At 36.8% G+C, this 24,462-nt stretch overlaps 2 protein-coding genes across 2 annotated transcripts; one reads left to right on the forward strand and one right to left on the reverse strand.

Moving 5' to 3' along the window:
- Window positions 1-298: 298 nt before the first annotated feature.
- Window positions 299-2,744, reverse strand: LOC114759246 (protein RESISTANCE TO PHYTOPHTHORA 1, chloroplastic). The gene is made up of 4 exons (XM_028948388.1): window positions 2,351-2,744; window positions 1,096-1,306; window positions 583-752; window positions 299-502 (listed from the first exon to the last, which is right to left on the reverse strand). The coding sequence occupies exons 1-4, from the start codon at window positions 2,648-2,650 to the stop codon at window positions 476-478; spliced, it is 708 nt and encodes a 235-aa protein (XP_028804221.1). The 5' UTR covers window positions 2,651-2,744; the 3' UTR covers window positions 299-475.
- A 3,864-nt stretch (window positions 2,745-6,608) lies between these two features.
- LOC114759266 (piezo-type mechanosensitive ion channel homolog) lies at window positions 6,609-24,399 on the forward strand. The gene is made up of 21 exons (XM_028948421.1): window positions 6,609-6,933; window positions 7,845-7,925; window positions 8,954-9,113; window positions 9,200-9,357; window positions 9,924-10,080; window positions 10,194-10,380; window positions 11,109-11,224; window positions 12,037-12,121; window positions 12,950-13,165; window positions 13,246-13,423; window positions 13,988-14,116; window positions 14,237-14,410; window positions 14,521-14,754; window positions 15,769-17,304; window positions 17,676-20,161; window positions 20,982-21,377; window positions 21,918-22,076; window positions 22,599-23,117; window positions 23,416-23,560; window positions 23,668-23,812; window positions 24,000-24,399. Exons 1-21 carry the CDS (start codon window positions 6,885-6,887, stop codon window positions 24,133-24,135), a joined length of 7,446 nt encoding a protein of 2,481 aa, XP_028804254.1. The 5' UTR covers window positions 6,609-6,884; the 3' UTR covers window positions 24,136-24,399.
- Window positions 24,400-24,462: the final 63 nt, after the last annotated feature.

The raw sequence follows: 24,462 nt of genomic DNA on the forward strand, positions 1-24,462 counted from the left end.
AGAAATATATTGAAAGCGTAAAATAGTTAAGCACGATTTACTAGGTATTAAGGGTAAAACAAACATTATTATGCCTGTTATGTTTTTTTTTTTCAAGTGACTTGTATAAAGAACGAACAAAATTTTTTACAATGCTCTTCTTCCCCTTTTTTTGTAAAAAAAAAAATCTTTTCCCTCCATGAATTCCTTCTCTTTTTTATTTGCCATTGCATTACATTCTCTCCATCCACATAAACTGTGAGACCCCTCCCCCCGCGCCCCACCAGGACTCAAGATGGCGAACTGTAGAATGTCAAGATTATTAAAGGCTATATCATTCTGTCATTTGACAGGTATCACGTTTACGAGATCTTGCTTTCCTAGGAGACGATATTATGAATTCATCATCACTGCGAGTAGTATACAAATGTGATTCATGAGAAAGTTGCTACGCAAAATATCTGAGGTCTGAATAGTAGCCACCACGTTGATTTCCCTAATCCGTTCTCTGCAGCCATCCAAACTGCAGGAAGAGGTGTATTAGTAAAGAGGAAATGGACCTAATAAATACTTAGGCTTGAATAAATTAGGTGACATTTGTACCTTCCACGCATACATTCCAAAGAAAGCTATCGTGTCTGCAGTCCAAACAACGGCAAAGGACTTCCAAAAGAATGGGATTGCAACATTGAGCAATGGGATGAGAAGAAACAGATAGTTCAGCGCTTCTTTCTCATTTTTTGAACAGTCTCGAGCTCTTAGTGAAGGGATTGCTGCAAGTTTAAAGAGTCATGATTATCTTCTGACCCCATACAAAAATGAGTCACAACTATAATATACATTTTTGCACCAGATCAAGGAAACATGACCAACATTTTGCATGAATTGCGGATCGTAATGGCATGTAGTATCAGATTTTGCTGCGTGATGCAGGGAAATTGGACTTCAAGCTAGAACAACTCAATGTTTCTCAGAAATACGCAACCTAAAGAAGTTTCCGAAAATTTTCACTGACGACTGAAAAATTTCCTTTCCTTTTCTTTTTCGTTTTTTTTTTTTTTTTTGGGCTGAACTGAAAGTTTCTATTAAGACTGACAATGGCATGAGTGAACTTACTAAACATCCAAATAGACCACATTCCCATTAACCTCCAGATATCTGGTTCATTTGATGGGAATAAGAGGTTAAAGGACAAAGCTCCACCTAACAACATTGAGGCATACCCTTGAACCTCAAAAACAGTATACAAGGCAGTTCCAGGGACGGCAGGATTCTTTGAGGCCGTGGAAGCCCTTGGTGCAAAAGTTGAGGCAGTCTTTTGAACAACCTGTCGTGCAAATAGAGATAAATTCAGTCTACAATGTCTAGTAACCAATATCTTCAGTTCTTCTCAGTCCCAGGAATTTGCACAACGTTTCAGGGGAAAGGCATGCACTATCCACAATTGACTAGAGCCTAGTGATTTACGCGGAAAACAGATGAACAATCACCAGGGAATCCACCAAAACCGCGACAACTTGCAGAGCGATATTTTGTATCAGGGGTTAACTTTTCACGGAAACAAAGGGAGTGCCTTCAGTATACCTTAAATTTACATCCCTGTTACTCGAATAGAAGTGAGGCTTCCGATTTCAAAATCAGACATAATGGATTAAGGGTGTGTTTGGATGACACCCTAAACCATGGTTTGGGGACCCAAACCATGGTTTGGGGTGTCAATCACCCAAACACCCCCTCTAAAAACCAAAACCATGGTTTTGGAAAAAGCAAAATTTTTTTGCTTTTGGAGAAAAAAGGGAGAGTGTGAGAGCCTATATGATATGTATCTTGTTATTTTTTTTATAAACATATTTTTTGATGATAAACATATTTAATCTTATAATAAATATATATACACATTAATTATTTATTAATTATATTATCTTATGTATTATTAATTATGTTGGTAAAAAATATATTATTAACAATTTTATTCATTCAAATTAAAATATATCATAAAATCTATTTTTTCTGTAATTATCATATTAACTTATGTCTTTTTTTTAGTAATTTGTATATATAAAAAGTGCTTCTGATAACAACTATCCAAATACTCTCACTTCTCAGAATCACTTTTTTACAAAATCTATTCTTCACAGAATCTATTCTCTCCAAAATCTATTCTCCAGAATCACTTTTCCAAACCACGGTTTGGTTTCATCCAAACACACCCTAAATAAAAAAAAACTTCGGTCCAAGTACCCAGTCTTAATACGATCCAGACCGAAGTACGAACTCTTAGAATGCATTAAAAAAATTACTGATACGAAGTGGAAATTCCGAAAATCGAAATAAATTGCGCATGAAGGGTGGTCCGGGAAGCAAAACTAGCCTTTTTAATATCCTTGTCGATAGAAGCAGAAGAGGCGGGTCGACTGGAGACCGTGCTTTCCACGGTGGATTCCGCTTTTAGCTCTTCCGACAGCTGCTCACCAACCGCTTGTGTGTTTGTTTCATCCGAAGTTGCCCGGGGAGATACCTTGTAGCGTACTACAGAGCGTGACAAGTTGGTTCTGTCGAGTGCAGGGATGGAATGGAACCCCGACAACTTTATGTTCGTAAGAACCGGAGAAGCGACATGGAGACCCGAGGCATGACAGCTGCCAGGAGGCGTTGAGATTGACAAGATCATTTTGTCCGAAATCCCTTGGGCCTTCAGCTTTCCATCGGAAACTGGAACTCGGAAGAATTGAGATGAGAGGGATAAGGAATTGTGAGGCGGAGAACCGAGCTGGGGTTATGCCCAACGACGACGTTTTAGCTGTCCAGGCAAGTCCATAGTCCGAACCATCTGTGTTCATCTATTCTGGATGACACATTGACGTGGGCTTCTTCTCGTGTTTTTCTCTCTCTGTTTTTTTTTTTTGGAGCTGAATGGCTTCTTCTCGTTGCTAAGGACAAGGGCTTGTTAAACTGCTTAGCTTTTAAAATTTGATTGAAGATCGTCGTAGTATTTCACTTGTTTGCAAAAACGTCCTTTGCCAAGTGTAATATTAATTTGAATATATTAAAAATTAGTTAAGTTAATTATTTATAATAAATAAGTATTATCTTTTCTAAAATATCATTGCTAACCAAATGTATTGATTAAAATTACTATTATTGTAGGGATTACTTTAAGAAAGAATGAATAAATATAAAAGACAAAACAAATTAAGATTTTATATTTAGAATTAGAATAAAAATTAAATAAATTCTTACATTAAGAATTAAAGGTATAGTAATTAAGTGCATGTTTTGCTCCATGGAAAAAATAAAAGAAGCCAAGTGCATGTTTTGTCACATCAAATTTTGATTTAGTGACCGCAAATATAAAACGATGGGGAGAGACGGAACGTGGCAGAAGTCTAGAAGACAAGTAAATGATCTAAGATGCCCTTGTAATATGGCAATACTAATTCCGTCCATGGAGTTTATCATCTTTGAACCTATCTTTTAAAAAGCCTTTGGACAACACTTGGATGTCGATGACGACGAACCGACTCTTAGGGACGCAACAACGACGGGTGGAATGTAGCCAGCGAAAGAAGCCCCTGTTTGTTCTCAGGTCTGTGGAGGAGACGGATTGAGGCATGGGACGAACTAGGGCTGTGCAAAGACTAGACCAGACCGGGTTACTCATCAACCCGAAGTCTAGTCTAAGTAAGGCCTCGGGTTGGAAAACACAATCCTTAGTCTGGTCTGGTCTAGACAGAACCTGAATTCGGGCTAGACCAGACTTGGTCTCTTGGACTAGGGGGACCGGTCTAGGTGGTCCATCTTCTTCTTCTTCTTTTTTAAATAATTCAACCAGCAAAATCCACTTAATAGCCAGCCTAAAATGCACAATGAGGGAGGAAGCGCAAACATTGAGCTTGCAGATCAAGGATGAGGGGGGAAGAAGCATGGGTCGATAGGGAGAATGAAGAAGAATCACATATCCATGGGAAGGAGGAAGATGCATAACTGATCTAAAAGTTGAAAGATGCGAAGTTGATTGAGAAGGCTAATCGAAGCCAGCAAACTGAAAAGGGAGAGATTGAGGATGGTGTCAACACAGTGACCTGAAGGGGGAGAGGTTGAGGAAGGCAATACGAACTGTAGGTGGACAAAAAAGACTCTAGTGGTGCAGTGGTCGTGAATGGTCACAGGTGATAGAGTAGGAAGGTCGCTAATGAGAGAGCAACGGGGTGGAGACTAAAAAAATTAAGAAGATGATGAAGAAGAAAGAGGTGAGAGGCTGAAGACTATAGACTGAGATTGATGATGAGGAGACTAATTTGGTGGCCAGTGCTTGTTGCTTTTGAGATTTAGATCATCGACGGCAAAGGGATGAGAGATGAAGAAAGCAAGACCGAAGCTGGTAAGGTATTGAGGTTGACGGCGACAGGAAGTGCATCTATGGGAGAGGAAAAATGATGGTTAGAATTATTTTTTTTAATATATATGTATATATAATATTCGGGTCAGACTAGATTGGACCAAGTGGTCTAAATGCTTGGTTCCTGGTCCAGTCCAACCCGAAGAAAAGTAATATGGTTTGGTTGGTCTTTTATTGCATCGGGTCATTTTTTTTTTCAGACCAGACCGGGTCAGGTTCACTCAGACTGGACCGGATTGGACTAGACTGCGGGTTTTTTGAACAGCCCTAGGACGAATAATGGAGGAGAGATTGGCTGTATGATTGGGCTAGAGAGGTAGAGAGAAGTGGGCCTAAGATTTTAAAAAAATATATATCAAAAGTTGTGAAAAAAAAGAAAAATTTCAAATAAATGATTGTTGAATTTTAAAATTCCAAATCAGTACTGATTACTAAATTTGTAAAGAAAATAACTGTATTCAAAAAGCAAATAACTATTTGAAATTTTAAAATTCAACAGTCATTTATTGAGATTTAAAAAAAAATTATATCCTTTTTGTATTAAAAAAAGTATATATGAGTTGGGTTCACAAGCCCATAATGAAAACATGTACTCCACCGATTCTAAATATAAGACTCTCATACACAATACTAATATATATAAGGGTATTATATTTAGTATCAGATGAGTATTTAAGTTTACATTAAATATTCACAGACTATTTATCAATGAATTAAGGGTCGATTTATTACTAATTAGACTAAAAAGGTGTTTGGATAGAAACCAAACTATAATTTTAAAAGTAATTTTACGGCATACAGAGTAAATATATGGAGGAATTTATCTTGATTTATAAAAAAATATTTTTAAAAAGTACTTTTGGAGAAATCTAAATACCCTTTAAGTCTTACTGGGAAGATAAAATATCTGGGAAGGGGATAGTTTGGGGATCATCTTAGCCCAGTGCTAAGCCGAAAGTTTGGTAGCCAACCTTGATGACTCGATGGCAAGGTGAGATCTGGTCTTAGCCTAAGAAATAATTTTAAAAACATTGAAAATTATGAAAAAGTTCTATCTGTAAAAAGAAAAAACTGTCACAATTTAAAACACACGCTTCTAAAAAGTAATATTGAAATAAAAATGAATATTTTTGAAATCATATGCACAGGCAATAATTATTCTTTATTTTTGCGTAATAATTACAAAATCAATACGTTATATAAGAAATATTAATAGAATTTATACAATAAAATGATCAATATGAACAAAAGAATAATCATTTTAAAAAATATATTATACAGGTTATGCCGGGCTCGGTTTCCTTCTGCAGTCCACCGGCCCAGGTAAACCTGTAAATCCCTTCTCCGGGAAAAATAAATAAGGCTGTGTTTGGCAAGCACCCCAAACCATGGTTTGGGAAAAATGTTAGCCAAACACCCTTAAAAAAATCAAAACCATGGTTTGGGTTCAAAACTATGGTTTTGACTCCAAAACCATGGTTTTGAGAAAAACAGAAATTTTTTACTTTTGGAGGAAAAAGGGGAGAGTGTGAGAGCCTATAGGATATGTATCTTGTTATTTTTTTTATAAACATATTTTTTATAAATATATTTAATCTTATATCTTATAAATATATACATATTAATTATTTATTAATTATATTATCTTATATATTATTAATATATGTTAATAAAAAATATATTATTAACAATTTTATTCCTTCAAATTAAAATATATCATAAAATATATTTTTCTATAATTATCATATTAATTTATGTCAATTTGTATATATAAAAAGTACTTCTAATAACAACTATCCAAACACTCACACTTCTTAAAATCACTTTTTCACAAAATCTATTCTTCTCAAAATCTATTTTTTTCAGAATCTATTCTTCAGAAGCTATTCTCCAAACCATGATTTGGTTTCATCTAAACACACCCTAATCTGCCAGGGTGGGCGGAAACGCGGCCCTTTAATTTATCTATATAAAAATATATATATTTTTTATAACACTTCAATCTATAATCATTTAGTCGCCGTATATACGTTAACGCTCCTCTGGCTTCTGGCCCCCCCAAAAAAAAAAATCTACTCTGGCCGTGGGCCAACGAAAAAAGTCGTCACCCGCACGCTACTGTGGCCTGAGCGATTGGCACAACGCACAACGTAACAGAACACATGCGATATTTCTCCTATGCTTCAACAAGAGTGACTTGCAGTTGCAGACTCTGTTTTTCCTGGTTGTTCGTTAAACCTCTAAATTCAAGACTGCTTGAGAGCTGATAGGGATTACATTTCCCCGTAATTACGCGCATGACCACATTTTGTTTTTCCTTTCTTTTTGCGGCGAAGAAAAGAGGTAATCCACTTCTGGATTTTGCGACTGCGAGTTGGTAGTTTCCGGCGAGTTTGTTTTGCGTCGGGAAATACGTTTCTTCTCGATTCGGGAGCAGATTGAACGTCCTTTTCTTTTCTTATTGTCTCGATGCTGATGGATTTGAAGTGATTGTGTGTTGCCTCCAATGGGAAAATTTCTTGGTGGTTTCGTACTGCCTGTGCTTCTTTTAGCTGGTAAAATTGCAATTTTATTTTTCCAGAAATTTCTTTTTCCATTTTATCCCTAATTTGAACTATTTCGATGTGTTAGTGACTAGATGATACTAATTGAAGTGGTTGAACTGGGTAGCTTGGGGACTATCAAATCTAAGGTTTTGCTGGGTATAGTTTTGAACATGACTGCTGAATTCGGGTTGTTTTATTGGCTGACATTTCTTTATAGCTTCCATAGCTGATAGGCTTGCGTGAAGGAAAAAAATAAGCCAGTCTAAAAAAGTATATGCATCATATGAGTGGTACACCAGACATTGTTCATTATTATGGAGCTTGAGTTGCGGGATAAATACTGTGGTTGAAATCAAATTTTGTCCCTACGGGAGCCAATATTTCCTACATGTACAGACCCATAATATCCTATCGGTGAATCGATATGGATAGATAATAAAAAAGTTGGAGGGAGCTGATTTTGTCGCTCAGTTTGTGTTCCGTCCAAATACATGAGGTCAGCTTTAGTTCAATTGATTTCCGAAAAGAAAAATGTGGAGTTGAGTCCTTTGATTTGTGTAAAATTGTCACCTCGAACCATATTGTGCTCCTTGTAGAAATTTAATATATTTTCTGGTCATTTTTTGGGGGGCATATCTTATGATGATTGCATCTTAAGATTTGTCGCTCCTTAAACAAGAACCATGGTGGAAAATTAAAGTTAAGAGTGAGTAGGCAATAGCTATTGCTATGTAAGGGTCTGCTGACCCATGCTGTGTGATTTCCTATGATAATTTTAATGTTTAGAGTGAGCAATATAAGCTTTTTATGTATTTTTGAACTGTTTTTAACCGCCTTTCACATTGTTATATGGACACACATTGATATTTACTCAATCAATGAATCATGCGTTGACTTTTATATGCTCTTCTTTTCTGCAGCTGCTCTAATAAACTGGAGCTTGATTTCTCTTGTTGATTTGATAGCTTTTCTTATCATTCAATATAATGCACCAAAAATAGGTATGTATCTATTTCCCTTTGCATTTGAAGGTATCAATGTGCAAGCTGCAAATGTGATTTTTATCAGCAATATGCAAATCACATGTCCATTCTGGGGATTCTTTTATTACTTGGTTTGGCCTGGGGTGGGGACAGGGTGTGGTTGTGAAAGTGATGTCACACATATAACTAGGAACACAAGTGCAAAGCTCTCATATTTCTCTCTTTTTTCATCAGTGGACAATATAAATTCCTCCTTAATTATATGTGAATGATGAATGATATAGTGCTAGTTGCTGATAGGGCTACTGGGTTTACCAAGACAAATAAGAGAAAATTGAGGAAGACGCAAGAATGGGAGTGGATTATTCTTCTGGTCCCCGGAATTATCTTTTGGCTCCTGACTATGAGGAAAGGGAAGTGCTGAACTAGCGTTCTCTAAGTGTAGCTTAGGGGCATGGGTGGTATTAGGGAGTAGTGAAAGTTACTTTTTGAGTTTATATTGTTCATGGGGCTTGCATAGGGAGTTTAGGCCTTATTTTGAAACTGTGGTAAGGGAGAGTTTCTGGCCTCTCGAATGCCTGAGTATGTCCTGTATGTTCAGTGTGTTAGTCTCTGTTTCTGTACTTGTTGCTGTTTAGAGTATGTTTTGGGTTGTAACAGAGGAATGGGGTTTTGGCACACCAAATACAATGAACCTGTTGGAATTTGGGAGGAATTGTTTTTTTTTATACGCATGAAAGGTATGGTATATCAAATATATACAACCATAGAGAGACGAGAGAGTAAAAACTAATAAATGCTTACAACAATACAATGAAAAACAGATATTCCCACAGAACCACATCCTTTAACTCTGATTTTTATATTTTTTATTCAAGAGTCAATTGCTTATGAGTATGGACTGTTCTCAGGAGGAAGTTACCAACAGTTGAGTTGTTCTTGATGTTGTTTATCATTGTGCTGGATACTGTGGCTTGGCTCATTATTCTGCTCGTATCATCATCTTATACCAGCCACTAACATATTACTTTTTTTCCTTTTTGTAGGATTTCATTCCCGTAGGCATTTGTTGCTATTGTGGTCAATAGTTGGCTTTTCTGTACTAGTCATACTTTCTCAAGTGACTTATCTAGTAATATGGGCTATTGAAGGAAGCTCATGGAGTATACCTGGTGTTTGGTGGGAAAAGCTGATTGGACTTATGATGTGAGAATGATTTCATTTTCACTTACTGACTGATTCATTTTTTTTGTGACATACTGATTTATTATTTTCAAAATTTACTTTTGCAGAGTTCAATCATGGAGATCCCCTTATGTTATATACTTCTTGGCTGCGCAACTCCTTCTAATTTTTGTAGCTTTAGTTGATATACACGAAAACAAACTTTTTCCTGCCCCATGGCAAGATTCATCTTGGGGCCAGTTCTTATCAATTATTGAACGATTAGGTTTGTAAGTAGTTCATTTGACCCTCTTTCTCCTCCTCCTTCTCCTTCTTTGTGGGGAAAAGTGGGTTTTGCCCCGTTGAACTAAGGCCTAATAAGAAGTCCATCATCTTTAAAGTACATCCTGGCACTTGATGCCCCGGGGGGGGAACCCCTATTGATAATCTTGTAATTTTCAATTATTGTAAAATGAATTGTGAACAATTTTAATTCCTTGACGTGTTGGATTGAGCATGAATATGTGATAATAATATATCAAATTACTGGTGTTGATTGCCATGGGTGTTATGTTTGTGTGTGTTGAGATAATTTGAAAAAAAGTATCAAGTAATCAGGAAAACATTATGGCATCATAAAGTATTATGTAAGGTCAATTTTGTGTGCTGTTCATGAGCTTTTCCTTCAATATCTGGACCTGTTGTCATAACCTTTTAAACACTCTCGTTATTTATACAGCAGAGTGTTAATTTGATATAGAGTCCTTTTTCTGACACTTGCAGCTTGATGTCAACCATTTTTTCGCTGTAGTTCTTTTAGTTGATTTAGTTTCTCTGTTTGTCATCTTGAAGGTTCTCATCTTCGGGTTGCTTCATGCTTGATATTACCTGCTATTCAACTAGTTGTTGGAATTGGCCATCCTTCCTGGGCTTCGTTACCTTTTTTCATTGGTAGCTGTGTTGGTCTTGTGGACTGGTCTTTAACAAGCAACTTTCTTGGACTTTTCAGGTGATTTTCTTAACGCATTTATTCATCATGTTCTTTTCTGTCTGTCCAGGCCATGTTTTACTGTTTCATTTCAAGACTCCTTTGAGCTTTTGCATATGCATGTGGTTCTGTAGGTGGTGGAGGACTCTTCAACTGTATGCTGGTTTCAATATTTTCCTGCTTTATGTATATCAACTTCCTGTGGAACTTCCAAGTATAGTTGAAAGAGTGGCTGATTTGATTGGTCTCTTTAAAATATCTGTAAATTCTGAGGGGCCCAAGATTTGTTCCAGCCTTTCTCTCATATGTTTTTATATGATGGTATGTATCTTTTTCAAGATTTTATTGGTTTATATGGATTTGAGTTTTTAATATAGTAATTTTCTTTCTTTATGGGAGGGAAAAAGAAACTTTATTATGAAAGGAAATAGAGAATTACAAGAAAGGACAATAAATGATTTGCTTCTTATTTAAACAGTTAATAGTTAATTGTTAATTTTTAAGGAGGGTTCCTCTGTCCCACTTGGGTGTTCATCAATTGATATCAGAGCTGATGGTTGAGTGCTCTAGAAAGGGCTATTGAGAGAGGGTTTTGATCAACATAAGCTAAGTGAAGTATTGTAGAGTGCTGCCACTGGAACATTGACTCTCTAAGGGTAGCCTATTGATGGAGATCGAGGTAGTATGAGATGCCAAATCTCACATCAAGTAGTATGAGTTGCTTGATGGGGTCACTTAAGTAGGTTGTTATCTCATCTCAATAGTTAACTTCTGAGGAAAGCTTTCGCACCTTACTTGGGTGCCTGTTAACTATCAATGACGGATGCTCATGGTCTCTTTCTTTCTTTTTGCACTATTGTATTATGATGCTTGAACAACACCTTTTGGGGTTCCCTCCTTTCTGCATAACATCAGTGTTATTCTGCTTTCAACAAGGAAATTACTGATAAATGAGTGCAAGCAATTATCCTTATTATGCTTGTGGTCATATGCACCTTAAGTTTGTCTCCAAGAGTGTTTTCTCTTCATAATCCTTCCCTCTTATGCAGCTGTCCTTCATCAAATCTGATTTGGAGGAGATGGATTTCATTATGTCAGGGACAGAGAGTAGCTTGACTGAGAAACTTCTTCCGTCTAAGCACTCATTTTTCATTCGTGAATCAAGGTATAGAATGAAAATATATTTGTTTGATTTGCCTTTTGCTTCTCTTATAAGGATATAGTTCAAAAGCTTACAAATGGATGATGTATTTATTTTGGGCAAGAAAAAGAAAATTCTTTCTTTGTTTTTCCTTTCTTCATGTCATGGAAATAGGTCAAAATCTGTTTCCATTGTATCATAAAATTATAAGTTGTTAGAGTTAATGTCCAATTTGTAAGGCTTTATTTTGGTAAATGTCTCCTTTAGCTTTTTTAAGATAAAGTATTATTTTTAAATTTTTCTTTTGTTTTTAGTGGGGTTTGCAATGGAACTTTTGAGAGCACTATGAGTTGACATACATTGTTAAAAGAATTGTGTACCAATATTTTAGCCGTGCTGATAGTCTGTAGGTGCTACCACTTGTTAACTAAGCTGCACGTTCATATCTGTTGCTTATTTTGGGGATCAGGGAAAAACTTTGATGTTGAACTCATTTTTGTTATCCGTATCTTTAATTTGTGTAAATATAAGCTAGGAGATACATTAGTTAACTACTATTTAAGGATTCAATACGAGGATGAGTAAGCCTTCATTTTTCGCTTGAATGAGTTGACAAGTATTGTTTTAGATGGGGACCCCTTCTTTGAGATGACGCAAGAGTAGCGCCCCCCCCCCCCTTCTTTTTTTTAAATCACTGATAATTTTGTCTCAATCCTGTCTAGATTGACCAGGTTATGCGCTGCTTGTGAATACTTTGCCCAAACTCTCTAATTTTTGTGTTGTTTCCTTTTCCTCTCTTTAGTAATATATTATGTGGTTATTAATTGACCTTGCAGATCTGGTGTAAAGCACACAAATGTTTTACTTAGAGGATCTGTTTTCCGGACATTTAGCATCAACTTTTTCACGTATGGTTTCCCGGTATAAATTCCTGAAAACATAATATAATCTCCTCTATGTTTTCTCTGGTGATTATTAGAGTCATGGTTTTGACTGTTAAAGTCATTCATTTCATGGTGCACATTTAATCATGAAGAGTATGAAACTATTAAGAAGCCTAGTCAATATGATTTATTGTTGTTTTTGTTTGGGATTGATGAGTTTGTCTCTCATTTTTCCCGAAAAAATTGGTCAGTGTGATTTGGTCATGATTTAAGAAATATGTTGTATTTTTTCCTCTTCCAATGTGTGGATGTGCCCACAAAAAGGGTTAAAGGCAACTTGACCAAATTTTCTGAACTATTAAGCCCCCCAAATTATTATAAGAAGGAAAGTCCTCTGCATAAAAGTTTGGATCATGCTTTTAAGGGAGGAAACTTTATACCAAACGATGCATTTGGGATTGAGTTCGCTTCCTGCCTCCCTAAAATCAATTTTATTCACCAGTTGGGATAACTTAAGAAGCAAATTCTTATTTTGACAGAAGCAGAAGAGGGACTTTGCTCTGATGTGGCCAAAATTTTGTCCTGCTTTATTTTGTATATAATTTGAAAAGATACGCTTAATTTTCTGGATTCAATATGCAAATAGCAAATGACCTGTCACTAGCTGTATTATTAAAGGATATATCTATCTCTTGGTTCCTTCTCTTCTATGAAGGTGCTTATTGTGAGGTACATAATGTTGTTTGATAATCCCTCTGATGAACTTGCAGCTGTTGATTTCTAGTGTGATGTGGTTTTAATTCACTTATTAATTATTAATGAGATAGCTTGTTTATAAGTTATCAAGTATTGGAATTTTTCACAGGTCTCCTTGTTTGCTCTCTCCTTTTGGAGTTTTCATTTTGCAAGCTTATGTGCATTTGGGCTACTTGCTTATGTTGGCTACATCATCTATGCCTTTCCTTCTTTGTTTCGTTTGCACCGATTGAATGGGCTGCTGCTTGTCTTCATTCTCTTGTGGGCTGTCAGCACCTATGTATTTAATGTTGCATTTGCGTTCCTGAATTGGAAACTTGGACGGGTAATTATCTCTTTGGAAATTGCCATTTGATTATATATAAACTTATATTCAAGTAATTGTTCCATCATACATGTGTCCAGGACATGAAAATATGGGAGATGGTAGGTCTGTGGCACTATCCAATTCCTGGACTTTTTTTGCTTGCACAATTTTGTCTGGGAATTTTGGTTGCCTTGGGTAATCTGGTGAACAACTCTGTATTCCTCTGCTTGTCACACGAGGATGGGAATTCTTCAAATGAATATTCCTCCGAGAATGGTAATAGTTACCATCTTTTCATGTTAGTTACTTAAAAACTTGATGACCCTCTTTAGTTTGTAGTTTTGCCGAACAATTTCTCTTTTTATTTGTATATTCCTTTTGAACTCAAGTAGACACGCATGTTTACATTCATATTTTTGGCTTGCTATAACTAACTCCTCTGACACTTGTATCAAATGGTTAAGGGAAGACAAGTAAGCATGCTACATGTGGCCTAAAAAAATCTGTGAAGTCTGGTGGATGAATGCCTAACAGAAAACTTGTAAATCCTCATAGAAGAAGAGCAAAGGAAGAAAGTGTTACTTTGTATCAGTGATTATTTACTTATTAATTTTAACATTATGTGTATTGGCTGCCAAGCCCAACTTACCTAGCTAACTAAACTTTTGTCTACCACCCTTGCTAGTTTCTTTCCTTCGGTTGTTATGGTTGGTTTATTTTGCATGTTCTGATTTGTCAACCAAATTAATTTTTGTCAAATGAATATGTAGGATATCCGTTTCTATTATGTTGTCTTATTATTATTATTATTATTATTATTATTATTATTTTTAATTACAGTGGAGGGAGAGACTAAGGTATTGATTGTGGCCACAATAGCATGGGGTTTGCGTAAAAGCTCTCGAGCCATCATGCTGACATTGATCTTTCTCATTGCCATTAAACCTGGTTTCATCCATGCTGTATATAGTATGCTTTATCAAACCCTTGATCTTTGTCATTTATCCTTTGTTCTTTTAAGCCATTAGATGAATGTACTATGTCATAATGTAAACTTACTGATTGCTTTTTGCTATGTCTACAATGCAGTGATATTTTTCTTGATGTATCTTTTGAGTCACAACATCAGCAGAAAGATGAGGCAGGCTCTGATTCTTCTATGCGAAGTTCACTTTGCACTTTTGTACATTCTTCAAATTAATTTGATCTCTTCTGCTTTGGAGAAAAAAGGCTCTATCAGTATGGAAGTCCTAATGCAGTTAGGTATGCAGTGGGCTTGTTTATTAAAAACTATGTTGATGCGTTGTTTAATTGCCATCCCACTAGTGAAGTAATAAGAGAAGTCCTACTGGACATATTGTGAATTGATGCAGGTCTCCTTGAAGAAGACAGTTCTTGGGATTTCTTGGAAGTGACTTTACTTGCTTGCTTTTGTGCAATTCATAACCACGGTTTTGAGATGTTATTTTCATTTTCAGCAATTGTACAGCATGCCCCTAGCCCTCCTATTGGATTTAGCATCTTGAAAGCTGGTCTAAACAAATCAGTTCTGTTGTCTGTATATGCCTCCTCCTCTGTGAGATGCAGCCATGACAGTTTCTCTTATGGTACATATTTTTCGGTGAATCTTATGCTACATTAATTTGTGGCTCATTGTGCTTTGACTTTTGTTGGAGTGGTGGAGTACTGATTGCTTGCGAAGGCGTGGGTTTACTGGGCCTGGGGCCCATAAGTTTGTTATCTTTTATTTATCTTTTTTCTGTTCAACAGATTAGGACCAGACTTTAACATACTTACTGTCATGTTTACTTATTATTTTAGATTCCTAATTTCCAGCCATCTAGCGTGCATTGTTCTCTAGGATTCTAGGGTTTAGTGACTACCGCTTCTTCATATATGGTCGTATCCTTCAGTGGAATTAATGAATGGTGATTATTCTGTCACTTTTGATCAACTTTCATGTTATTTCAAGAAAACGAGTTTTGATTAAAATTTTTTTTATTCTTTACTGAATTAATATCATTGATGTACCGATCCTCTCAAGTGAGATACACCCTAGAAAGTTGTCAGGCATGTGAAGTTTAGGTGACATCAATTACAATTATCATTTTTATGCCAAATTCTTGTTGGTCTTGTGGTTGAGAGCAGGGAAATTAACTAGGATCGGCTTATGGTCTTGTGGCTTCTAATTGGATGGTGGAAAAGTTGTAATAATGTCATTGTGAATTTATAATTAGGAAAGTGTCACTCACATAGTCGCACTATGTACAATTGTATGTTGATCCCTGAATAGAGAAACTAAGTGATGCCTGTGATAAGAAGAGTCAGGAAGGAAGGAGCTGTTACTTTGTTAATTGCTTCGTTAGGAGTTAGGTGAGAATTGGTAAAGGTAATTTGGGAAGCTAGCATCTTAACTACTCAGCTAACTTCTTTTGAGATATAAGCAGGATACAGTAGGAATATTGTATGATGTTAAATTAGTTGAATAGACATTAGTGTTAAGTACTGGTTTTTTCTGAAACTACGCACCACTAAAAGAATCTTTGTATTTCTACCATTTATGCCACGGCTTTCATTCTTGATTGTGGTCTTTGTTTCATTCTCATATATTATTTTTACAGAGAGAAGAATAGCATCATATCTCAGTGCAATTGGGCAGAAGTTCCTGTCCATTTATCGATCATGTGGAACCTACATTGCCTTCCTGACTATTCTTCTCACAGTATACCTGGTGAGGCCTAATTGCGTATCATTTGGCTACATATTCCTTCTCCTTCTGTGGATTATTGGACGACAACTTGTTGAGAGAACCAAAAGACGGCTATGGTTTCCGTTAAAAGTTTATGCAATTTTGGTGTTTGTCTTTGTATATAGCTTGAGCAGTTTCTCAAGCCTCGAGATGTGGTTGTCTAAATTAATTGATCTCTACATTTATTTGGGATATGACTCAAAGGCATCACCCCTCAAAAATATCTGGGAGTCCCTGGCAGTCCTAATAGTCATGCAACTTTATAGCTATGAGAGGAGGCAGAGCAGGTATAATAGACTGGATGACTTTGATCAACTGGAGTCAGGGATTGTGGGGTTTGTCAGACGATTGCTTATTTGGCACAGCCAGAAGATCTTATTTATTGCATTGTTTTATGCATCTTTTTCTCCAATTAGTGCCTTCGGATTTTTATATCTGCTTGGCCTTGTCATATGCTCCACTTTACCAAAAACGTCTAGGATCCCATCCAAATCATTTTTAGCATACACAGGGTTTCTAGTTGCAGCTGAATATCTCTTCCAGATGTGGGGTAAGCAGGTTGGAATGTTTCCTGGGCAGAAGCACTATGATATATCTCTATTTTTGGGTTTCCGTGTGTTCCAACAAGGCTTCTGGGGTTTAGAATCAGGATTGAGAGGAAAAGTTCTGGTAATTGCGGCTTGTACCCTTCAGTACAATGTCTTCCGTTGGTTGGAGAGGATGCCAAATGCAGTTCTAAACAAAGAAAAGTGGGAAGAACCTTGCCCATTATTTGTTTCCACAGATGAGGCATTCAATAATGTTAATGCATGCAATGAGGGGAGCAAACCATTGATCAATTCACATCCACTGCCTGCAGGACAGGAAGACGTTTTGAACAATTCGTCGCAAATTTTATCCTCTGGCTTTTCTCAAATAGCTGATGCTGCATCTTCTAAACCAGGAGGTTCCGACAATATCAGTAGAAAATATTCATTTGGTTTTATCTGGGGTAGCACAAAGGAGAGTCACAAGTGGAACAAGAAGAGGATTGTTGCTTTGAGAAAGGAGCGATTTGAAACACAGAAGAGTCTCTTAAAAATATATCTGAAATTTTGGATGGAGAATATGTTTAATTTGTTCGGTCTTGAGATAAACATGATAGCACTACTATTAGCTAGCTTTGCTTTGTTGAATGCAATATCAATTTTGTATATTGCACTGCTTGCTGCTTGTGTTCTTTTGAGTCGGCGAATTATATGTAAAGTCTGGCCTGTATTTGTTTTCTTCTTTGCTTCCATTCTCATCCTGGAGTATTTTGTCATTTGGATGGATAAATTGAATTCACACCTCCCAAGTGAGATTCATTGCCATGACTGCTGGAGAAGTTCAACTGAGTATTTCCATTACTGTAAAAATTGTTGGCTCGGTAGGACTCTCTTCCATGTTTAGAATGCAATTCATGAAGAATTCTAATTCCTCTACATGTGGTCCTAGTAGTTCAGTATTTGAGGGCATTGTAAAGTTTTCTTCATAAGCATTAGGCGTCATAAGTTCTTTATCTTTTTCAGATGCTATAATCCCCTATTTCACTTCATAACAATCTAGAGTAATTTTCTCTCTGGCTTGAGGGAACTAGTGGCATACTGACATCCATTCTTAAAACTTTTTAAGGGTTACCTTTTAACACGCTCATGTTAATTATGTTAACATGTATGTATGAATGATATGTTTCTTTCTTTGTCTTGCACATTGAAGCCTTCAAATTGAATAACTTGTTCGTTCCACTGTTTCTTCTAGGACTTACTGTTGATGACCCCCGGATCTTTGTTAGCTATTTTGTGGTCTTCATGCTTGCTTGTTTTAAACTCCGTGCTGATCGCCAGCCTGGTCTGTCAGGGTCTTCAACTTATCATCAGATTATGTCTCAACGTAAGAACACATTTGTTTGGAGAGATCTGTCTTTCGAAACTAAAAGCATGTGGACATTTCTTGACTATCTGAGGCTTTACTGCTATTGCCATCTGCTGGATCTTGTGCTAATACTGATATTGGTTACTGGAACACTTGAATATGACATTCTACATCTTGGTTATCTTGCCTTTGCTCTGGTATTCTTTCGTATGAGACTTGAAATACTGAAGAAGAAGAACAAAATATTTAAGTTCTTGCGCATATATAATTTTGTTCTAATTGTTCTCTCTCTTGCTTATCAGTCTCCTTTTGTTGGGGGATTTAGTGCTGGGAAATGTGCAACTGCATATTACATCTTTGAGATCATTGGATTTTACAAATATGATTACGGTTTTCGGATTACAGCAAGATCTGCATTGGTTGAGATTATCATTTTTGTGTTGGTATCACTTCAGTCGTATATGTTTTCTTCTCAAGAGTTTGATTATGTGTCTCGCTACCTGGAAGCAGAGCAAATTGGTGCAATTGTACATGAGCAAGAGAAAAAGGCTGCGTGGAAAACTGAACAGTTACAGCAAATTCGTGAATCTCAGGAGAAAAAACACCAGCGTAACATGCAGGTGGAAAAGATGAAATCTGAAATGCTCAACCTCCAATTACAACTCCACAGCATGAATTCATCCACTAATTGTGGTGATAGATTTTCTCACAGCAATGAAGGTTTAAGGAGGAGGAGAAGCACTTCTCTTACTTCAAATAATGATATTGCAACTCCTGATAAAGAAGAGTATATGCTAGGGAAACTAGACCACACTATAAGAGAGGATTCTGTTTTTCCAATTGAACTGCACAATTCACCTGCTAACATGGATATGGAAACTCCATTAGTAGAAGAGTATATGAAGCATCTCATGGATTCTTCTAGGTGCGAGATTACTGAAATAGAGGATGATACTTCGAGAGAATTAGAATTGAAGGAAAAAATTAAAGGACAAGCAAAAGAAAACCCATTAAAATCTGCTGTGCAATTGATAGGTGATGGTGTTTCCCAGGTACAGTCCATAGGAAATCAGGCAGTCAATAACTTGGTGAACTTTTTGAACATTGCACAAGAAGAATCAGACGTGAATGAGCAGTCACCTGTGGAGCATGAAATATATGATGATATTGAGAGTCAAAAGACCCGGCATTTGGAACGTTCCTCATCTGTTCAGTCTGATAGGAGTTCTGATGCTGCGAGTCTGCAGTTAGGACGTATCTTGCGTCATATATGGTCTCAGATGCGTTCCAATAATGATATTGTGTGCTACTGTTGCTTTGTTCTTGTTTTCTTATGGAACTTCAGTCTGCTTTCAATGGTTTATCTTGCAGCTCTCTTCTTGTATGCTTTGTGCGTAAATACAGGCCCAAGTTACATCTTCTGGATTATCATGCTCATTTATACTGAGGTTTATATTTTACTTCAGTATCTGTACCAAATCATCATCCAGCATTGTGGGTTGAGTATTAATTCTCACTTATTACGTGAATTAGGTTTCCCTGCAGAGAAAATTACGTCATCCTTTGTTGTCAGTTCATTTCCTCTATTTCTTGTCTATTTATTCACCCTCATTCAGAGCTCCATAACTGTAAAAGATGGTGAATGGATGGCTTCCACAGACTTGAAGTTCTTTCATAGAAACGATCTCTATACCAAAGATACGTCCACTAGTTATAATTGGCATGATAGAGCACGGAATCTGATAAATCAGTTAACCAATTTGGTAAAACTGATAATCCGAAGCTCCTTTAGGTACTGGAAATCACTGACACAAGGAGCAGAGTCTCCTCCATATTTTGTCCAGGTGTCTATGGATGTCAATTTCTGGCCTGAAGATGGGATTCAGCCAGAGAGGATTGAGTCTGGAATTAATCAGTTACTCAGAAATGTCCACAACAATAGGTGCAACGAAAAGAACCCCAATCTCTGCCCTTTTTCTAGTACGGTTCATGTTCAAAGCATTGAAAGAAGCCTAGAAAATCCCAAAGTCGCACTGGTTGTTTTAGAGGTAGTTTATGCCTCTCCTGCAATGGGGTGCTTTTCAGCAGAATGGTACAGGTCTTTAACTCCTGCAGCTGATGTAGCCAAGGAAATTCTTGAGGCGCAGCAATCAGGTTTTGTGGAAGAATGGGGATTTCCTTACCATATACTGTCTGTAATTGGTGGAGGCAAAAGGGAACTTGATCTGTATGCCTACATATTTTGTGCAGATTTGATTGTTTTCTTTCTTGTTGCCATGTTCTATCAGTCTGTCATAAAAAATAAAAGTGAGTTCCTAGATGTGTATCAGCTTGAAGATCAGTTTCCGAAAGAGTTTGTCTTTATTTTAATGGTATGTCGATTCTTTAACATTTTCAACTGGTCTGGATATTTACGAACTTAGATTAATCTGAATCATGTTTGCACAAGTTTAGCCTGTTTCTTGGGTGAGTGAAGCAGGTCAAGTGTGACAATACTTGTGCAGGCCCTCACATCTCTCATACCAAAAAACTTTCCAGAATTTTAGCAACATAATTTATTTTTGCATATTTTTTCAAAAGGATTTGGGCATTTATATTTCCCCCCTATGTTTTTCAAGAACAAATTTTGTGGAGGTTAAAAGTTACAAAAACGAGCTGTACTGCTTCATATATGATAGGCACATAAACTAGCAGTTGAGATAGGAAAACTACCTTTAATAAGTAGTCTATTGTCCAGCCTATATTGCTTGATAGTGGATCTAGATATCTCACACTACCTTGGTTCCTGTCAGTTGGCTCCTCATAGGATGTTCATGGGCTCCAGCTGCGCCAACACTTGATCTATGAACCATTAGAATCCTCTGCAGGCAGGGCTCTTTCTAGAGCTTCCTAGTTCCTGTCATCAGATCTTATACCGAATGATAGGGATTTAAGTAAGATGGGGAACACTCTTCAAAGCTAGTTATTGAGGTGGGAGAACCATCCTAGTTAAGCATCCATTAAGCAGTCTACATCACTTGATGGGATTTAGGTTTCTATCCTGCTTTGATCCCTGTCAGTATATTAATGGCTCTTGTCACTCATTTGTTTCATTAGTACATGCTATAATGACCGGATAATTCTGCATTTACTGGCCTGACATGATTTGCTATGGTAAATGGACTGTTAACAATAGTGAATTCTTTAATGCAGGTTATCTTCTTCCTGATTGTGCTTGATCGCATAATATATCTCTGTTCGTTTGCCACAGGGAAAGTGATTTTCTATATTTTCAACCTTATTCTCTTCACATATTCAGTTACAGAGTATGCCTGGCAATTGGAGCCTTTTCAGCAACATGCCGCTGGGCTTGCTCTCCGGGGCATATATTTTGCAAAAGCAGTTTCTCTTGCACTACAGGCTGTACAAATTCGGCATGGCATCCCTCACAAGAGCACTTTGTACCGCCAGTTTCTGACCAGTGAAGTTTCACGAATCAATTATTTAGGATATAGACTTTATCGTGCTCTGCCTTTCCTTTATGAACTGCGATGTGTGCTTGACTGGTCGTGCACAACCACGTCTTTGACCATGTATGACTGGCTAAAGGTAGGCTTTGTTACAATGTGATTTAATTATCATATTTGTATTTGAATTTACTCATCTTTTGAATGGAAATTTTGCTAAATAATCAAAATCCATGTTTTATTATAAGTATTACCTTCTATTGCAAGGACTGCTTGAAGGTAATTGAATCTTAAATATAACATGCTAAAATTCTTGTTTGAATTATATTTCTGGTAACAATAGTAATAATAATTTCAACATCAGATTTCAGTCATGGAAATGCAGTTAAAAGATGTGAACTGACTGCTTGCAAGACTGAATTGAGTGACACCGGTAGTGGAGATAAAAAATCTGCTTTTAGCTGGGCTTGCCTTGAAAGTGTGTCCTAAAGTGAATTTATGAGAAAAGTCTCTCAACCTGCACAAACGGTTGACAATATTACATCAGTTTTGAAAAATTATGTGCTACGTTATACCACAATTTTCTTTAGAATGACCATAGCTCCTCTAGAAATACTTTTGGGGCAATAATGCATTTTAACCCTTGATGAAATTATAATTACATCTTTCTTGCCCTTTTCAGCTAGAGGACATAAATGCAAGTTTGTACCTTGTAAAATGCGATGCACTTTTGAATAGAGCTACACACAAACAAGGAGAGAAGCAAACGAAAATGACCAAATGCTGCAATGGAATATGCCTGTTCTTCATATTAATCTGTGTTATATGGGCTCCTATGCTGGTAAGTAAATTCATGAGCCTTTATTATTATGGAATTGCTAGTTGCGATGAGAGATATTCTCTGTATTGTTGCCAAAATGATTTTCCTTGCATTTGTTTCTTGCTAAACATTTTCTGGTGCGCACACAACCATTGAGTTTGATAATAGAAGAGTGATAGTTTCGTTCATGAATGGTTTTGTTTGTTTTAATTTGCACTTACCTTTTATTGCCAAAGGTGAGAGTATGGCAACATTATGGTCAGGAGGGAGGAGAATGATACTTCTAGGTTTTATCAATATATCCTCATTTATAGCAGAGAAGCCTGAAGAAAAAGACACAGACCTGACAATTACTAGACTCAATGCGAAGCAACTCACCTGTAATAAAGAACCCTGCATTTAACCAACAAATTATAATACAAGTATTCTAGATGTGAAACAATATTATGCCTGATTATGTCCACACAATTGGCCGTCTTTTTCTTCCTGAGCATAACATTATTAATCAACGTGTGCCAGTTATAATCTTAATTTTAATGACAGATGTACAGCAGCGGTAACCCAACAAACATGGCAAACCCCATCAAAGATGCCAGTTTTCAGGTTGACATCAAGACAGTAAGTGGAAGGTTGAATTTGTATCAAACTACCCTGTGTGAGAAGATCCCATGGGATAATCTGGAGTCTAATGCCAATCTAGATCCCCATGGCTACTTAAATGCATATAACAAGAATGATATCCAATTGATATGCTGCCAAGCTGATGCTAGTACACTGTGGCTTGTCCCAGCTGTTGTTCGAACCAGATTGATCCATTCACTTGATTGGCATAGATCATCTAGTGAGATGGAAATATACTTTACCTGGTTGCTTTGGAGGGACAGGCCAAAAGGGAAAGAACTAGTGAAATTTGAAAAGCCAGTTGATTCACAAAATCTTCCGAGAGAATCAGATGTTCGAAAGGTTCTTAATGGCTCTATGAACAGCTTTAGGATTTATAATGTGTATCCAAAATTTTTCCGTGTCACTGGTTCTGGTGATGTTCGACCACTGGAAGTAGAGGTAATCGTATTCCAAGTATATATTGTTTATCATCACTGTTTTTTTTTATTTTTTAGGGGGAAAAAAATTAAACCAACTTTTACGAACTTTATATTTCAAGCACTTGTATATCAGAGCCACATATTAATTATCATTTAAAATTTACTGACGAATTTAAATGAGACAACAGGTAATATATAGAAGAGTTGATGTTGAACTGCATTAGTTTCATTTCTCTCTGATAACTGTAAATATATAGGTGTTTTAACTTCAGAATGCTTCTAAAAATATTATTAGACAGCTGAAGTTTGACTTGCAGGATAATTATGTGAGTGCTGATCTCATGATAAATCATGAGCAATATGAGTGGTGGTCCTTTCATGATATAAATTCATCAGATTCAAATGGATGTGGAGATTTGACGGGACCTATGGCAATTATAATATCTGAGGAAACCCCACCGCGTAAGTTAGCCATGAGATTTTTCTCACTTGTAGATGTCCATACTTTGTCAGTTCCAAATTATTTTCTTGGGTAATGCTTCTGAAAGTATCTCATAATACTGCTACAGAGGGTATTCTTGGCGACACACTGAGCAAATTTAGCATATGGGGGCTCTACATAACCTTTGTTCTTGCTGTTGGCCGTTTTATCAGACTTCAATGTTCTGACTTAAGGATGAGAATTCCCTATGAGAACCTCCCTTCATGTGACAGGTACCGTTTACTTTCTTTTCTAAAATGGCTATACAAGATATGATAAATTTTGTTCGGTTGTTACTTCAAATTTGTCAAACTAGTTCAACGTGATTATAGAGGCTATATGTTTTACGTGGGGATTGTTAACGTCCATTTTATAGAGATGCACGCGGTAATATTGCTTGTTGCATGGTTTTTCATGTAGGTTGATAGCCATCTGCGAGGATATATATGCAGCAAGGGCAGAGGGTGAGCTTGGAGTTGAAGAGGTACTATACTGGACGTTGGTGAAGATATATAGGTCCCCTCACATGCTACTTGAGTATACAAAACCCGACTAGAACCCTCGGTCACTAACGACTAACAAGGCTTAAAGCACCAGTATGGTTTGACTTCCCGCCATGTTGGTGGGCAAACCATATAACTTCTTATGGAGACTGACGCAATACGAAGCGGCAGTGCTTATCCAGAAATATGAAGGTAACAAAGCAGAGCTGTAGTCGTGGAAATTTTCTTCATAATATCATGATCATGGCCTCGAGGAATCTTTCCACGTCGAAGGTTTTTGGGTCCTTTTTACAGCCTAAACGGGCATGTTGTTGCTAGTTGCAACTTCGGAAAGCAAAACCTGCATCCGAAAATTGGTGAAGATATCACGACCGTATTTA

This window comes from Neltuma alba, unplaced genomic scaffold (genome assembly GCF_004799145.2).
Source record: "Neltuma alba isolate B1F8T4 unplaced genomic scaffold, ASM479914v2 tig00010802_pilon, whole genome shotgun sequence".
Classification (NCBI taxonomy): Eukaryota; Viridiplantae; Streptophyta; class Magnoliopsida; order Fabales; family Fabaceae; genus Neltuma; species Neltuma alba.

Coding starts and splice junctions, on each gene's coding strand:
- LOC114759246 (XM_028948388.1), bottom strand. CDS start 2,650: ATGATCTTGTCAATCTCAACGCCTCCTGGCAGCTGTCATGCCTCGGGT. Junction 1,307..2,350: donor TCGACAAGGATATTAAAAAG/GCTAGTTTTGCT, acceptor TTTGCACGACAG/GTTGTTCAAAAGACTGCCTC. Junction 503..582: donor TTGGAATGTATGCGTGGAAG/GTACAAATGTCA, acceptor CTCTTCCTGCAG/TTTGGATGGCTGCAGAGAAC.
- LOC114759266 (XM_028948421.1), top strand. CDS start 6,885: ATGGGAAAATTTCTTGGTGGTTTCGTACTGCCTGTGCTTCTTTTAGCT. Junction 10,381..11,108: donor TCATATGTTTTTATATGATG/GTATGTATCTTT, acceptor CCTCTTATGCAG/CTGTCCTTCATCAAATCTGA. Junction 12,122..12,949: donor TTTTCACGTATGGTTTCCCG/GTATAAATTCCT, acceptor AATTTTTCACAG/GTCTCCTTGTTTGCTCTCTC.